Here is a 14,042-nt window from a genome sequence, read left to right as displayed (position 1 = left end):
AGGCTTGTGTTGTATACATGCACAGTACAGAGAATAACTTGTGGGAACCGGCGCTCTTTTTACACTGTGTCAATGGTGGGACTGAATTCAGAGGTCACTCGTTTGGGGGCAACACCTTCATTTGCTGAGCCATCTCATAGGCTCAAGGATCCAGTCTTTGGGGAGCCTTCCTAGATCTTATGCAGCAAGGTGAGAGGACCATTTGAGACACTGAGCTTTGTTTGTGCACTTAGCTGGTCTACATCTTTCTGTATGGACTCCCAGTCCACAATCACAGACCCTATTCTTACTTTTTCCCTATATATCTAATGTCTGGAACATAGACACCCAATAAAACTTGCCGAGCAGTGTATTTAAAATAATACAGCACGTAAGACCATGGAAATTCTGCTTTCAATCAGAGGGCTACCCACCTTGCACGCTGCAAATGGAGTTGGCAGGTGTGAGGGAGCCCAGTTCATCCAGTGTCACTGGGCCAGGCAGGTCACAGGAACCAGCACCAGGAGGTACATACAAGAGGGACTTCTGGGGTAGGAGGACTGTCCGCTCAACACAAACAATCTGACCTGCCATGGAGATAGTTCAGATTATTCACACAATTAAGAAAAGCATCACACTCCAGCCAGTCTCCTTCACCAGCCACCGCGAGTTGTGCAGGAAGAAAAGGCACAGACGGGTTTGTCACTTCCTAATGGAGGCTGTCCAGCAGGTCAGTGTCACATGGAAGCACATCTCAAAGCCCCCAGTGGACAACCGTGGAAAAGAACACAGCTACCACATTCAAATACAATTGAATGGGATGAATTTTATGGTATTCGCTATACCTAAATAAAATGGGAAAAGTTTAACTGTTTGATCCCAAGGAAAAATATGGACTGATCTAAAGCCTACCTTATTATTGTTGTTATTATTATTATTTTGAAAAAGGGTCTTACTGTGTGACCTAGGCTGGCCTCTAACTGATGATACTTCTGCCTCAGCATCCCATGTTTTGGGGTTACAGGTCTTTGTTACAGGGCCAGACATATACCTAATGTTCTCTAGTTTTTGTTTTATTTTAAAAAGAGACAGCTAGGACATGACTGTAGGTGGTTTCCACATATGCACAGGTGCTGTCAACAGAGTCAAGTGGCCAAAAGTGTCTTTCCAGTGTCTATCACAACTTGGGGTGCTGGCTCCTACCAGGTTGGCAAAGTCAATGAGAGCCAACGGCGGGTAAGATGGCCTCTGTACCCCCTCCAGGCTAGGCTCGCACTGGGCTTTGGGAAGGTGCCAGCAGAACTGAGCAGGATGGGGCCGCAGTGCAGGATCGAAGCAGCCACTCTAGTTAGGCAGCCAAGAGAAAGCAGCATACCCTTGTCTCGAAGAGCATCCCTGAAGAGTATAGTAGGAGGCACAGCCATGGCAAGTTCTTCTACAACTCCCGGACCCAGCACACATGAGGGGGCTACATAGATTGGCAGCGTTTTGGGGAGGGAGTGGTCCCTTTCATCCTGTATTTGTAGGGTGATGTCAGTCACCAGCAGCCAGATTTCCTTTTGTGCCAAGAGATTCTTTAGCTGCAATTTGAAATAAGAAAACCCTATTAGTTTTTTTGTTTCTATCGCCTGCCTGCACCAAGCAGGGTAGGCGCTTTGTTTGCGACCTGCCCACCAGCACGGAGGCCTGATCTCTCGGCGCCAGGAGAGACAGCATTGGGGTGAGTTTCTGGCCCCGGGGCGCCAGCCTCCGAAGGGGAGCTCAGAGGTTCCTTGGCCCCCTATCCTTCTTGGGCTCTCGGCAGGGCCTCCACTCCCTGCATACCGCGTCTTTCTTCCTAGCCCACCCAGCTCCCCACTGCCCTCTTTCTGCACATAACATCACCCAACCCAGCCTGTCTGGGCACTGGGTCCGAATCCTCGGGGCACTCAAGCGGGCGGGACTCCCTTTGTTTCTATCGCCAGCCTGCACCAAGCAGGGTAGGCGCTTTGTTTGCGACCTGCCCACCAGCACGGAGGCCTGATCTCTCGGTGCCAGGAGAAACAGCATTGGGGAGAGCCAGCGTTGGGTAGACAAGGAGACCTGATCCGGTAAAAGAAGATTCATAAGGGAGGATTTGGAAGAAGAGATGGGCAGACGCCAAGGCAAGAATTCGCCCAACAAGCTGAAAAGCAACATGAAGCCACCAGAAACCAGCGACTTCACAACGGGAGGACATGAACACCTTAATCAAGAAGAAGTAGAAAAGATTGACTTCATGAAAGTGATTGATGCCCTTAAACAGCATGTAAAAAACGCCCTTATAGAAATGGATGAGAAATATAACAGAAAGTTTGAAGAATTGAATAAATCAGTGAATGATACCATAGAAAACCAAGGAAAAACAATCAAACAAATAATGGAAACAGTTCAAGACTTGAAAACTGAACTGGAGGCAAAGAAGAAAACACAAACAGAGGGCCGGTTGGACATGGAAAATTTAAGTAAACAAACAGAGTCTACAGAAACAAGCATAACCAACAGAATACAAGAGTTAGAAGAAAGAATCTCAGATTCTGAAGAGACCATAGAGAAAATAAACACACTGATCAAAGAAAACAGCAAGTCCAACAAACTCTCATCATAAAATATTCAGGAAATATGGGACACAATAAAAAGACCAAACCTAAGAATAATAGGAGTAGAAGAAGGAGAAGAAGTGCAGCTCAATGGTCCAGAAAATATATTTAATAAAATTATAGAAGAAAACTTTCCCAACCTAAAGAAAGATATACCTATGAAGGTGCAAGAAGCATACAGAACACCGAATAGGCTAGATCAAAAAAAAACATCCCCTCGCCATATAATTATCAAAACACAAAGCGTACAGAATAAGGAAAGAATATTAAGAGCTGTAAAGGAAAAAGGCCAAATTACTTATAAAGGTAAACCTATCAGACTTACACCTGACTTCTCCATGGAAACCATGAAAGCCAGAAGGTCCTGGATAGATGTACTACAGAAACTAAGAGACCATGGATGCAAGCCCAGATTACTATACCCAGCCAAGCTTTCATTCACTATAAATGGAGAAAATAAAATTTTCCACGATAAAAACAAATTTAAACAATACGCAGCCACAAATCCAGCCTTACAGAAAGTAATAGAAGGAAAATCACTAACCAAGGAGTCCAACAATGACCACAATAACTCAGACATCTAGAGACCCTTCACAAACACAAATCAAAGAAGGGAAACACACAAACTCTACGACTAAAAAAATGACTGGAGTTAACAACCACTGGTCATTAATATCACTTAATGTCAATGGACTTAACTCACCTATTAAAAGGCACAGGCTAAGAGATTGGATACGAAAACAGGATCCAATATACCCAAGAGATGCCCGATCATACGACAAGAGCATTTGTTCAACTATGTTCATAGCAGTATTATTTGTAATAGCCAGAACCTGGAAACAACCTAGATGCCCTTCAATGGAAGAATGGATGAAGAAAGTGTGGAATATCTACACATTAGAGTACTACGCTGCGGTAAAAAACAATGACTTCTCAAATTTTGCGTGCAAATGGATGGAAATAGAAAATACTATCCTGAGTGAGGTAACCCAGACCCAAAAAGATGAATATGGGATGTACTCACTCATAATTGGTTTCTAGCCATAAACAAGGGTCACGGAGTCTACAATTGGTGATCCCAAAGAAGCTAAGTAAGAAGGTGAACCAAAGGAAAAACATATAGTTGTCCTCTTGGCTATGGGAAGTAGACAAAATGGCCGGGGAGAAAATTGAGATCTTGGGGGTGGGGTGGAATGGGGGTAAGGGGAGATGGGGAGAGAAAAGGGAGAAGGGGAGAATGGGGGGAACTTGGGGAAAAAGGAGATTGGGATAAAGGAAGGTTGGATAGGGGAGCACTGAAGCACAATTCTTAGTTAAGGGAGCCACCTTAGAGTTGGCAAGAGACTTGAACCTAGAGTGGCTCCCAGATGCCCAAGCCAAGGTCCCCAGTTAGTTCCTTGGGCAGCTGAGGATAGGGAACCTGAAATGACCCTATCCTAGAGCAATACTGACGAATATCTTGCATATCATCATAGAACCTTCATCTGGTGATGGATGGAGATAGAGACAGAGACCCACTCTGGAGCACTGGACTGAGCTCCCAAGGTCCCAATGAGGAGCAGAAGGAGGGAGAACATGAGCAAAGAAGTCGGGACCACGAGGGGTGCACCCACCCACTGAGACAGTGGAGCTGATCTATTGGGAGCTCACCAAGGCCAGCTGGACTGTGACTGAAAAAGCATGGGATAAAACTGGACTCTCTGAGCATGGCGAACAATGACGGCTGATGAGAAGCCAAGGACAATGGCACGGGGTTTTGAACCTATGTAATGTGCGGGCTTTGTGGGAGCCTAGCCAGTTTGGATGTTCACCTTCCTAGAAATGGACGGAGAGGGGAGGACCTAGGACTTAGCACAGGGCAGGGAACCCTGACTGCTCTTTGGACTGGAGAGGGAGAGGGAGAGGAGTTGGGGGAGGGGGAGAAGGGTGGGAGGAGGGGGAGAAGGGGGGGAAGAGGGGGAGGGAAATGGGAGGCTGGGAGGAGGTGGAAACTTGTTTTTTTTTTTCTCCTTTTTTCAATAAAAAAATGGAAAAAAAGGGGGTAAATGCTGGCAAATAGCTGACCAATTACCAATAAATATCCACAAGTCTACACTGAAATTATGTAAAAACATATACATTTATACTAATTTTTGTATGATGATCAAAGACAAAATTAAATAAATGACAGAAAATGTAACAGAAAAAAAAGAAAACCCTATTAACTGTACATATCCCAAACCTTTAAAAGCAGTATATTAGTGATTATTTATACTCAAAATTTAATACATGATTTCAAACACAACTTAAAACGTACAATGAAGTTTCCACACCAAGGTTACTGGCACTCACTGGTGCAGCCCCACCCTCTCCGTGGCTGTTAGGGCTCCTCTATAGGGCACAACACAGCCCTCACAGGCAGTTCTCCCCTTGTCCCCTGAAGTTCTCAGGGAGAATGCATTTCCATTCCCTCCCAGGTCTACGACTTCTGTTCAGTGGACCCATCCGTTTCTTGAGGGTTAGGGACAGATGTCATGTGACCATGCAGAGGACGTACAAAGCAGCTGTCACAAACCTGCTGCATGTGCAGCAGCCTTCATTTTATTAGTTTTGTCTTTCTTTTCCCCTTTCTGGAATGTATGGACGAATGTGTGTGTGTGTGTGTGTGTGTGTGTGTGTGTGTGTGTGTATAGTCATTGGCAGGAGCTGTCACACTTTAGGAAGTTCTAGTAAACCGGCCTTCTGCCTTTACCAGTTGGTCAAACTTACATCAATAGATGAAGTTCAAGTCAAGGAGAAAGTGTAGGCCCAGGATCTAAGTGCTTGGCTGGTTTAAGAGTTCAGTTGATATGGCTGGAGTGGATGGCATGCTTAGGAGATGTGGGCTGGGGTGAAGAGCTTAGATCATTAGGGATTGAATACAGAAAACAAATTAGAGTAAATATTACTGAGGAAAATATTTACAGAGCCAGCTTTCTCCTTGCTGGTGAGGGAAGGTTTCATTTATTGAGACTGAATTTCATGTAGCCCCGATTGGACTCAAATTCCCTGTGGAGCCAAGGGTCATCTTAAACTCCTGATCTTCCTGCTTCTATCTCCAAGCCAGGAAAGTCTAGAGAAAATCCTAGAGAAGATGGTCTCTGGTGGGAGGAACTGGTGCACAGCATGACTTCAGACAGACATACCAGGAATGCAGAGATACATCCACATCTGTCTCCTTGCTCTAGTCACAGAGAAGGCCTAAAAATAATTATATTCCAATATAAGCAAGACTACCTAGAGCCAGATATTGGCTTTTAAATATCATTTCCCTTTAAAATTCACTGCACTCCTTGAAAAAGGGACTGATTCTAAAGTCTAAAGCCCAAAGAGCAGGCACATAGGAGCCTGATGCTAAACTAGACAATCTTCCACATGGTGGAGGCAGGACTGCATCTCAGAAGCTGCCCTCTGCCCTCCACAGCGCACAGATACACACACACATGTGGACACACACACGCACATGTGCACACACTAAAAGGCAAATCAATGAAAAACAAATCACCAAAGGTCAGCTTGAAACATCTTACTGTGTCAGAAGAGAAGAATTAAAATAAAGATCAGCTACTCTTCCGTTGGTTGCTGTTATAAAGGTGATGGAGGAGAACGTTTGCTTAGTTAATGGCTCCAGAGGGCCGCAGTGCATAATGATGGGGAGGGCATGCTAACAGGAGCATGGGGCAAACAGGAAGGAGGGAGAGGAAGGGGGAGAGATGACTCTCAAAGCCTACCCCAAGTGACATACTTCCTCCAGAAAAACTATATTTCCTAAAGGTTTCAGGGACCTCCCAAACGTCACCACCAATTGGAGACCAAGTACTCAAACAGAGGAACCTCTGGAAGCCATCTCTCATAAAACACCACACATGTTGACTATGCTCAGACAACCAAGGAGATAGCTTCTATCTGGAAAGACGTGAATACCAAATGAACAACAGTAACACATTGTATAAAACCTAGTGAATGAAAAATGAGGGGGCTACAGTGCAGCTTCCCTGAGATTGTGACTTAGAGGTGACACAGCTGTGAGAGGTCACCTAGGATCCTGACATGTCCCTGTTGGATCACCTTTGATTCCTAAGCCCTCTGAGCAGGGTGCCAGGCTCAAGCAGCCAATATGCTCATCAGATATGCCTCAGGAGATCAGAGGCTCCCAGCCCACCAAAACCCACATAGCAGGCCAGTCTTAGACGTGGAAGAAAACTCTTTAATTTCCCCCTTCTTCCCTTCCTTCCTCTCTTTCTATACTGTCAAGCTGTTGAAAACACAGACCTTGTTGCTGTGGTATAGTGAACCAACGTTCAGCCATAAGTGAAAAACCAAAACCAAAACCAAAACAGATATCTATATTTTTCCCTCCAAGGGTAAAAACTAAATGCTCTTCATCAATACTTGAGATTTGTCTTTCAAATGACTGAGAGACCAGTATCTTCTAATTTTTTCTTAGTTTAATTTTACATTTCATTATTACTACTGTTCTTGTTGGGATGCATGTGTACACACAAGCACAGAGATGCCAGCTGACACTCTTATGGAGTCGTTTCTCTCCTACTTCCCTCCTTCCTCACACGGGGCCTGCCTGCGGAGCAATCTTCCTTGACCATTTTTTGGATCCCTATTTTTTAAATTAATTACCAAATTACTTCTACTACCAGGGCATAAAAATTAATAATAAGACTATCTTTCATAAAAAGACATCAATATCCAATAGCTAAAATTTGTTTAAAATAAATCTTTTCTTATTTGTAATTGCTTAAACTTGGGAGCAGACAAGATCTTTGGGGAGATGTGTTACTTTTCTCATTACTATGAGAGAAGACCTGAGGAAGGATGCTTCAGGAGGAAGAAAGGACTTCTTTGCTTGTAGCTCTAGAGCACGGTCAGTCAAGGCAGGGAAGGCGATGGTGGGAAGGCCAGTGTGAGAGGCAGCAGGTCTTCCTGCCGCAGCAGTCAGAAAGGTGAGAAGGAAATGCTGGAGCTCAGCTCACTCATGCTGATCCAGTCTCTGTCTGGAGGCCCACTGCATGAAAGCACTGAGGTGCGGAGATACCAGGACCACAGGGTATCCTGAGGAGGGCTGCAGGCATGGGATAGAGATGGGCCAAGAAAGAAGCCTTGTGTGCTGTGGTACAGAGCTGGCAGGGCAGGCTCCTTCAAGCCTTTTTGACCTCAGAGGATGCCATCAGCAGCTCCAGATGCCAGAGTCAGAGCTTCACAATTTGGTGTTTTCAATGCTGGGCTTCAGTCTTGCTTCCGTCTGACCTTCCCTTGTCATGCCCACATCCCTCCGTATTGGAACGCTTCATTGTGTGTCACCTTGTCATGCCCACATCCCTCCGTATTGGAACGCTTCATTGTGTGTCACCTTGTCATGCCCACATCCCTCCGTATTGGAACGCTTCATTGTGTGTCACCTTGTCATGCCCACATCCCTCCGTATTGGAACGCTTCATTGTGTGTCACCTTGTCATGCCCACATCCCTCCGTATTGGAACGCTTCATTGTGTGTCACCTTGTCATGCCCACATCCCTCCGTATTGGAACGCTTCATTGTGTGTCACCTTGTCATGCCCACATCCCTCCGTATTGGAACGCTTCATTGTGTGTCACCTTGTCATGCCCACATCCCTCCGTATTGGAACGCTTCATTGTGTGTCACCTTGTCATGCCCACATCCCTCCGTATTGGAACGCTTCATTGTGTGTCACCTTGTCATGCCCACATCCCTCCGTATTGGAACGCTTCATTGTGTGTCACCTTGTCATGCCCACATCCCTCCGTATTGGAACGCTTCATTGTGTGTCACCTTTTATGTTACAATGGCTCATGGCTAAGAGACTGAGTAGCAGGAGAGATGCCTCACTTATACAACTACTGAAGACTTCTGAGATCAAATCAAACTCATTTTGCTTTATGGGCCGGCCATGGGCCTTATGGAGGCTTCTGCACCCTTTATGTATATAACACAAGACCGGCAAGGACAACACTGCTAAGTTGTGATCAAGATTGAGTGTACTCGCCGTGGGGCACAGCTGCAGTGGCCTTTGTCCATTCTGTAGTCTGGAGAGACTCTGGCGAGACCCCTTTCCATCCCAGAAACTCAATCAAGAACACTTCCCCATACATGTCCCCAGGTTTGTTTCCTGGGTGATTCTGATTCTGTCAAGCTGACAATCAATACTGTCACAGTAGGTAAATGAGCTCTGATACAGCTAGATAACGGAACACTTATTCCCGAGTGTTACAGGGAGTGAGCCCTCAAGTCACTCAGGAGACATGGATGCCTATGGAAAGAAAAAAGCCAATCTGAAAAATCTGTGTACTCCATGATTAGACCATGTTGTACTCTGGGTTTCAGTGCTTGCTAAAGGGTCTGAAGTAGAAAGGGATGAGTAGGAAGAACACCGAGGACATCTATTACCATAGATTCTGCAATGATTCTGTCCCAAATTATAATGGCAAGAATTATTAACTATAAACCCTAGATGATTGTGTAAGCTGTTAACAAATCTACTACTCTGTGAACATGTTGATAACATCTATGAGGCAAGACACACATGGGAGATTTTTATCTTATCCTTGATTTTGATGCAGACCCAAAACTCTTCTAAAACATAAAATCTATTAAAGAATTCTTTTGGTTTGTTTATTTTTCAAGGCAGGGATTCTCCGTGTAGTTTTGGAGCCTGTCCTGGAACTTGCGCTGCAGATCAGGCTGGCCTTGAACTCACTGAGATCCACCAACTTCTGCCTCCCAAGTGCTGGGATTATAGGCGTGTGCCACCACTGCCCAGCCTAAAGAGTTCTTTTTTTTTAAAATTTATTTATTTATTAAAGATTTCTGTATCTTCCCCGCCACCGCCTCCCATTTCCCTCCTCCTCCCCCAATTAAGTCCCCCCCCCAGCCCGAAAAGCAATCAGGGTTTCCTGTCCTGTGGGAAGTCCAAGTAACCCCCACCTCCATCCAGGTCTAGTAAGTTGAGCATCCAAACTGCCTAGGCTCCCACAAAGCCAGTGCGTGCAGTAGGATCAGAAACCCATTGCCATTGTTCTTGAGTTCTCAGTAGTCCTCATTGTCCGCTATGTTCAGAGAGTCCTGTTTTATCCCAGGCTTTTCCAGACCCAGGCCAGCTGGTCTTGGTGAGTTCCCAGTAGAACATCCCCATTGTCTCAGTGTGTGGGTGCACCCCTCGCGGTCCTGAGTTCCTTGCTCGTGCTCTCTCTCCTTCTGCTCCTGATTTGGACCTTGAGATTTCAGTCCGGTGCTCCAATGTGGGTCTCTGTCTCTGTCTCCTTTCATCGCTTGCTGAAGGTTAATATTCAGGAGGATGCCTATATGTTTTTCTTTGGGTTCTCCTTATTTAGCTTCTCTAGGATCACTAATTATAGGCTCAATGTCCTTGGTTTATGGCTAGAAACCAAATATGAGTGAGTACATCCCATGTTCCTCTTTTTGGGTCTGGCTTACCTCACTCAGGATAGTGTTTTAACCCAGAAAAAGCATTTGAACATGGGCAACAGTTCTGGATCCCTGACTTGTTCCTAAGAACAGGGTCATCTGACACACACCCCACTGGAAGGCAAGCTAACCGCCCTGGCATGTTTGGAATTATTGCATATAAGGCCGTCAACATACCCACCCAGCCCCGTGAGGCAGTACCCTGATCTAGTGAAGCAGAGAACTCAATGTCTTCCTCTGCCACTGTGTTTCCTTCCCTGTCTTCCTCACTCTCAGCCTCTGCGTTACAGCATCTCCCTGAAGGGCAAATGGCTCCTGCAGCACCATCTGCATAGTTCTGTGCCTAGAACACACTTTGGAATAACACGAAGTCACAGATGATCACGGTGTCATCATATACCAGGTGTTCTACAGACTCACTGAAAACCACAGAGCCAGCCTTTAGTTTGTTTAGACTTAGAGAAAGTGCTTTTTTTTTTTTTTAAAAAAAAAAGAATTCCTGTTCACTCATTTATAAATGCCAATATGGCTGCTTTTAAATTGTGGAGTAAAACCAACTAATTGCTACAGAAACTGCGTGATTCAAGAATCATAAAATACTGATTATACGGCCCTTTATAAGAACAGTCTGCCCTCTATTATAGTTGAGGAAGAAGCTAAAATACTCTGTTTATGATGACACAATTTAAATTTTATTTATATATGCGCAACCCACCAGCAGCTCAATTAGAAGTTAAGAAACATATTCTTTTGGTATTTCTATAGCTTTTCACTGACTATGGATCAGGGGAAAAATGTCTGCAATAGATTCCCAATAGAAATAAAAAAAAACCCAAAATTAAAAAACAACAGCAACAACCAAACCCAAAGGAGTTCCACATAGTTTACACAGAGAAGAATGGCTCCAAATGAGGAGGGTAAATTATTGGTTAACCTAGATTTTAGAGATATTTTTCTATTATGGCATACCACTAATTTCTAAGAGATTGTTCATTGGCTAGAGAAAGAGAGGGGAAGACAGACAGACAGACAGACATGGCGATATTACCTGTGGTCTTCGATAAACCACTTTGGCATAGAAGCTGCAGCGCGTGCCATGCTCATCATTCTGGAACGGCAAAGACGGAAACATCAGAGAAAGCACAGGAACAGCAGAAGCATCTGAAGTACCTGTTACAGACACAGCCATTACCTGGAGGATTTCTTGTAAGCAGTGGACAACTGGAGGCTGGTAGAGCTCAGAAATGGGGTCCCCTTCAATTGTATCGATGTGTCCCAGGCTCGGATGCGCAGAGAAGATATAACAGAAGGTAGGGGGAGGCAGGCAAGTCTTTATCTGTTTAGTATAAAGGAAAAAAAGAGAGTAAGAATGTCTTGTTAAAAGAGCCAAAGAGCTGGGTGTTGGTGTGCGCCTTTAATCCCAGCACTCGGGGGGCAGAGGCACGTAGGTGTCTATGAGTTCAAGGCCAACTTGAAACCCTGTCCCAAAAAAACAAAAGATCCAAAGAATACTATTAACATAAGTTCTTTTTTTGTTGTTTTTTTGGTTTTTCGAGACAGGGTTTCTCTGTAGCTTTGGTGCCTGTCCTGGAACTAGCTCTTGTAGATCAGGCTGGCTTCGAACTCCCAGAGATCCTCCTGCCTCTGCCTCCCGAGTGCTGGGATTAAAGGCGTGCGCCACCACCGCCCGGCCAACATAAGTTCTTTTAGTATTCTCATGATCAGGCTTGGCTTGATTGTGCAGGCCTGGGATCTCAGCTTGGGAGGCAGAGACACAAGGATCACAAGTTCAAGGCCTACCTGGACTTCAGGAGAACTTCATGGCCAGTCTGAGCAACTTAGTGAGACCTATATAACTCAGTGGTAGAGCATCTAGTACAGAAAGGCCCTAGAGTCAGTTCCTAAGACTAGAACACACACACGCACAAACACACACACACACACACACACACACACACACACACACACTTTGTTTTACGATGTATGTTCTCATGGGAAGGCTAGATAAGAAATGGGTTACTTTGTGCATCTGGGGCACCATGTATAAGAAAATTTCTGTGCAGATTTAAGATTTCATTTTATATTTAGCATTCATGCCAGGCATGGTAACATAAGCCTGCAATTTCAACTCTTGGGGGCAAGAAGCAGGGGTACCAGGACTTTAAGGTCATCCTAAGATACACAAGGCCCAGTGTTAAAACAAAACAGAAGGAGAAGAACTTATTCCTCAGAGTATACTGCCAGTACCACTTAGAAATTGCTCCTTACAGAATGTGCAGACAGGAATTTTGAGAAGGATGACGCTCCCTGGCACAGGCTCACACGTCATACATGCAGCACTCCGCTAAAAAGCCAGCTACAAGAAGCTGGAGAGATGGCTTAGTAGGTCAAGCACTTGCCACAAAATTCAGTTCCCGGAGCCCATGAACAAGCTGGTGTGATGGAACACCAGTACTTGGGGTGGAGCCAGAAGGATCCCAAAGCTCAGTGGCCAGGCAATCCTACCAAAATGGTGAGTTCCAGAGAGATAGCCTCTCTCGAACACTTGAGGTGGAGAAGCAACTGAAGAAAGATATTCTTGCAGCAAGCTTTAGCATCTACATATGGCTGCTATATGCACACACACACACACACACACATACACACACACTCTCTCTCTCTCTGTCTGACTCTGTCTCTCTCACACACACACCACAGACAAGGTGGGTGTTGAGGGAGGAGGAAGAAGAAAAGGGAGGTGTGTGTGTGTGTGTGTGTGTGTGCGCGCGCGCTAGAGAGAGAGAGAGATGCTTTGGGTACTGTAGACTAAAGCAGCCACCCTCATGGGCAAATCCGAAGGGCAGTAGAAGAAACTTCTTGATTTTTTTTTCTGTTTCTGAGTCCCTACAAGGAACAATGTGGTGAGGAAAAGAGAAACTTCTGTTGACTATTTATGGATTCTACCTAGCATCTGTTCTAACTGATAACTGAGAGTTGACTTTATAAACTATTGCAAAGGAATTTGAGGCAGCGTCGGCTTCAGGATGAGGCTAACGAAGACTGACTTGCAGCAGTGAATGAGGATTGCATCATGACTGAGTTTGCAGGCACACACCTGTAATTCTAATATTTGGGAAGCTGAAGAAGGATTACTTTGAGTTTAAAGTCAGTATAGGTTCCAGGCTGAGGCTGATTTTGTATTTCTCACAAAACTAAAATACAAACCAAAATTCATCAAGAATTTTCCAGAGGAGCATTGGAAAAGAACCGGCAGAATATTGGCACTGGAGAGGAGCTGTAGTCTGTCCTAGATGACACTCACCCATCACTGCAGACAAAGGAACTAGTTGCATAGTGCTGCCCAAGGAAAGACACAGCCATCTGACTACAGTAGGAGTGCCCAACTCAGTTCCTGACGAGGAGCTTTCCAAGTCTGGGCGGCTTACCTCTTCACTGGGCTGGCCACAGGAAGGCTCGGCGACAGGCATCACTGGGGGCCACATGGTGTCAATTAAACTGAAAAGCCCTGGTGCCCTGGGATAAGAAGAGACACTGCTGGAAGTATTCATCAACAACATTTGCCAATAAAGTACCAGTCAGTTCATGTGCTTAAAGATGACAGTTTCTTTACACTGTGATGAGCCTAGACATAGCACGTCATCACTGAAACAAATATGCAGAATATACCTGGAGAACAGACACGCACACCTCGACTCCAGCGTGTGGAGCCTGAGGTAGGAAGGTCAAGAGATTGAAGACTTCTGACTATCAACAGCAAGAAACCAAACCAAACCAAAATGGAACAGCAAAAATAGGCCTCAGCTGTTAGAGGATCAATTGCTCTACCAGATGACCTGGGTTTACTTTCCAGCGCCAAAATGGCAGCTCACAACTATCTGTAACTCCAGTTTAAAGGATCCATCACCCTTACTCAGACACATACATGCAAGCAATACACCAATGTACATAAAACAAAAATAAATATTAAA

At 45.0% G+C, this 14,042-nt stretch overlaps 1 protein-coding gene across 4 annotated transcripts in view; it reads right to left on the bottom strand.

The window, feature by feature from the left end:
* Spidr (scaffold protein involved in DNA repair) overlaps positions 1 to 14,042 on the bottom strand; it is a 228,473-nt gene that overhangs the window by 18,289 nt on the left and 196,142 nt on the right. For all 4 annotated transcript variants that reach the window (XM_041677878.1, XM_041677879.1, XM_041677881.1 and 1 more), the window contains 5 exons: positions 13,500 to 13,587; positions 11,267 to 11,410; positions 11,123 to 11,182; positions 1,355 to 1,559; positions 414 to 566 (listed from right to left, as the gene is read on the bottom strand). In XM_041677878.1, coding sequence (XP_041533812.1) covers positions 414 to 566; positions 1,355 to 1,559; positions 11,123 to 11,182; positions 11,267 to 11,410; positions 13,500 to 13,587 — 650 coding nt within the window. The remainder of the gene's footprint in view (positions 1 to 413; positions 567 to 1,354; positions 1,560 to 11,122; positions 11,183 to 11,266; positions 11,411 to 13,499; positions 13,588 to 14,042) is intronic.

Source organism: Microtus oregoni, unplaced genomic scaffold (assembly GCF_018167655.1).
Source record: "Microtus oregoni isolate MIOR12 unplaced genomic scaffold, Mior012 000029F_ref0000214, whole genome shotgun sequence".
Classification (NCBI taxonomy): domain Eukaryota; kingdom Metazoa; phylum Chordata; class Mammalia; order Rodentia; family Cricetidae; genus Microtus; species Microtus oregoni.
The sequence above is the reverse complement of the archived record's forward strand: the minus strand, read 5'-3'. Positions and strand labels throughout refer to the sequence as shown.